The sequence below is a fragment of the Nicotiana tabacum genome, chromosome 5, assembly GCF_000715075.1.
Source record: "Nicotiana tabacum cultivar K326 chromosome 5, ASM71507v2, whole genome shotgun sequence".
Classification (NCBI taxonomy): domain Eukaryota; kingdom Viridiplantae; phylum Streptophyta; class Magnoliopsida; order Solanales; family Solanaceae; genus Nicotiana; species Nicotiana tabacum.
This window is the reverse complement of record NC_134084.1, coordinates 73,084,714-73,087,737: the sequence shown is the minus strand read 5'-3', so window position 1 is coordinate 73,087,737 and position 3,024 is coordinate 73,084,714. Positions and strand designations below refer to the sequence as shown.

The following is a 3,024-nucleotide window of genomic DNA, read 5'->3' as shown; positions in this document are numbered from 1 at the left end:
TTGATGTGGATTATTAAACAGTCTCCATGCAAGACTTGCATGTAGTGCTTTATTTTTGCTAGTTAGGTTTTGTATACCTAATCCCCCTTGTTGGATAGGTTGTGTAACCTTGGACCATTTTACCAAATGAATTTTTTTCTTTTGTGGTGTTGTACACCAGAGGAAATTTCGTTGGTACCGATTAAGGTAGGTAATTATATAAGCAGGTATTTTTATATAATACATCAGATGATTAGGAAGTTTGTTTAAAGTAGATCGTATTAGAGTCACCCTACCAGCCCTAGTTAAAAAATTTGTTTTCCAGCCTGCTAGTTTGCTTTTGAAATTGTTTAGTAGGAACTAATAATCCTTTTTTGATTGATCTTTATAAAGATGGGATACCCTAAATATCTGCCAAAACTTTTCTTTTCGTCCATATGAAATAGTTGAGAAATGCTTTGTTTGATTTGGTTTGTACAATTTTTTGAGAAATAAATTTTTGATTTCTCAAAGTTTATAGTTTGACCTGACTACTGTGTGAACTGACTGAGAGTATTGAGAATTGAGTGAGATGTTGTAGCAGTTATTTGAGACGTAAGTATAATGTCATCAGCAAATAACAAATGGGATATTTGAGGTCCTCTTTTTGCTAATGAAATGGGCGTCCACGCCCGATAATCTACTGCTGTGTTTATTTTTCGTGATAACATTTCCAGACATAGAATGAAAAGATAGAGTGATAACGGGTCACCTTGTCTGATGCCTCTCTTTGGTTGGAAATAATTAATGGGATTACCATTAATTAATATTGAGGTTGAAGCAGTAGTGATACAAGACATAATCAGTTTAATAATATCTGAGGGGAAATTTAAAGAAATTAGTGTGTGATGAATGAAAGACCATTCCAACTTATCGAAAGCTTTTTCTAGGTCCAGTTTGAGTAGCATTTTAAAATTATTACCCTTGGTTTTTGCAAAATTACGAATTATTTCTTGCACAATTATAGCATTGTCAGCTGCTCTTTTGTTTTTCTGGAAACTGGACTGACTAGGATGAATAATTTGTTCTAGTATTGGTTTTAGTCTGTTCACGATAATTTTTGTAATAATCTTATAGATGGTATTACAAAGGCTGATGGGCCTGTATTGAGAAATTGTGGATGCATTGTCTTTTTTTGGAATTAGGCAAATATAAATTGTATTGATTGAAGGGTCAATCTGATGATCCTGGAAAGCCTTATAAAAGAAGTATTTGACAGAGAAGCCTATAGTGTCCCAATATTTCTGGTAAAATCGAGGATGAAGACCATCCGAACCAGGAGCCTTTAACGGTTGAAACGAATTTATAGAATTTATGACTTCATCATTTTGTAAAGGGTGTATTAATCGAAGATGGTCTTCTCTCACAAGGACATTGTGAGGGAGGATTGTAGTTTTTGGGTAAGAGACTGTGTTTGTAGTAGTGAATAAATTTTTGTAAAAATGAATAATATTATCCTTTATTTGATGGGGGTTTGTAATCCAGTTCCCACTTGGTCTTGAATAGCTGTTATTCGATTATTTCTTCTACAATTCAATGTGGTTAGATGAAAAAACTTTGTATTTGTGTCACCATCATTTAACCAACTTATATATGATTTTAACTTCCAAAAGTCTTCCTCTAATCGTAGTATATGATTATACTCTGTTTTTAATTATTCTTCCAAATTTTGAAGGAAGATACTGGTTGGATAATGTATGGAAGATTGAAGACCACCTAATCGAGCTAGGAGTTTCCTTTTTCTCTTAAAAATATTACCAATAGTTGATGAATTCCAGTCCTGCACTATATTAGTAAATTCATCGATAGCTGGTAATAACTGTAAATTATTTGACCAGGCTTGCTTAACAACAGTAGGGAAAGAAGGATGTGTAGTCCAAATTGTTTCAAAGCAAAATATTTTTTTATGAGGTAAAGGCCTATACTGTAGTTCAAGTTTGATAGGGCAATGGTCTGAGTGTGTACGAGGAAGATGTGTAACCATTGCCTCAGGGAAGAGATTTAGCCAATTATAATTGGCCATAACACGATCAATGCGTTCAAGTATATTAGCTCCATTATGTCTTCCATTAGTCCATATAAAACGACTACCTTTAATACCTAAAACTATTAAGTGACAATAGTTATAACATTGCATTAATTTATTTGCTCGTGCATTACTAATGGGAAGACCCCCAAATTTATCTGCTGCATGTGTTATTTTATTAAAATCACCTCCTATAATCCAAGGTCCTTTATAATTATCATAAACACATATTATATTTTCCCATAGAGATTGTCTAGTTGTCAAGTCAGTACTAGCATAAATGGCACTAAAGAGAAATTTAAAAGGAAAAGGGTGAACTTGGATGTGGCAGTGTATCTCCTGTGCAGTAGTTGCCACAAGTTCCATATTTAGAACATTTGAGAGCCATAAAATTGCTATTCCCCCTGCCTGCCCTATAGCTGCTACCTCAATCAGGCCATTGAAGTTGAAATCCTCATTTACGGTTTGGTGACTTTGACAATGAGTTTCCAAAAGAACCTCCAAAGAAAGCCTATTATAGTCAAGTAACAACCTAAAATTCCTTCGAAAATCAGCTGATTGTGCCCCTCTACAATTCCAAATTATAAAGTTCATTGTGTTGTTTTCTGAGTCAAACAGGTTACTTCTCCTTGGATCCCTCCAACTACTGCTCTCTGCTAGGCGAACACGAAAAGTAGGAAGTAGTAGCATGGCATATTTGCCTACCTCTGGATTTGTTGGGGGCCTTATCCGAAATGAGACCTTCATTAGTCTGTGAGGACACCTTACATATATTTTTCTTTCGTATTCCTCCTTCTGGACAAATACTTTTATCCCGTTGAGACATGCATGTAGTGGATGCATTTCTCTGTTGTAGACGATTACTACTTCTAGTTCGACCTAGAAGTTGTCGTCGTGTTCTGGTGAATTGGGAGGGTTGGGATGGTGAGGTGGTGACTGGGCTGGTGTTGGAGTTGATAGTGGTATTATTGCTTCTAAGA

At 35.2% G+C, this 3,024-nt stretch overlaps 1 protein-coding gene across 1 annotated transcript; it reads right to left on the bottom strand.

Annotated features, from left to right (window-relative positions):
* Positions 1-1,672: 1,672 nt before the first annotated feature.
* On the bottom strand, positions 1,673-2,791 carry LOC107770220 (uncharacterized). The gene has a single exon (XM_016589502.1). The coding sequence runs from the start codon at positions 2,789-2,791 to the stop codon at positions 1,673-1,675; it is 1,119 nt and encodes a 372-aa protein (XP_016444988.1).
* Between the last annotated feature and the right edge of the window lie 233 nt (positions 2,792-3,024).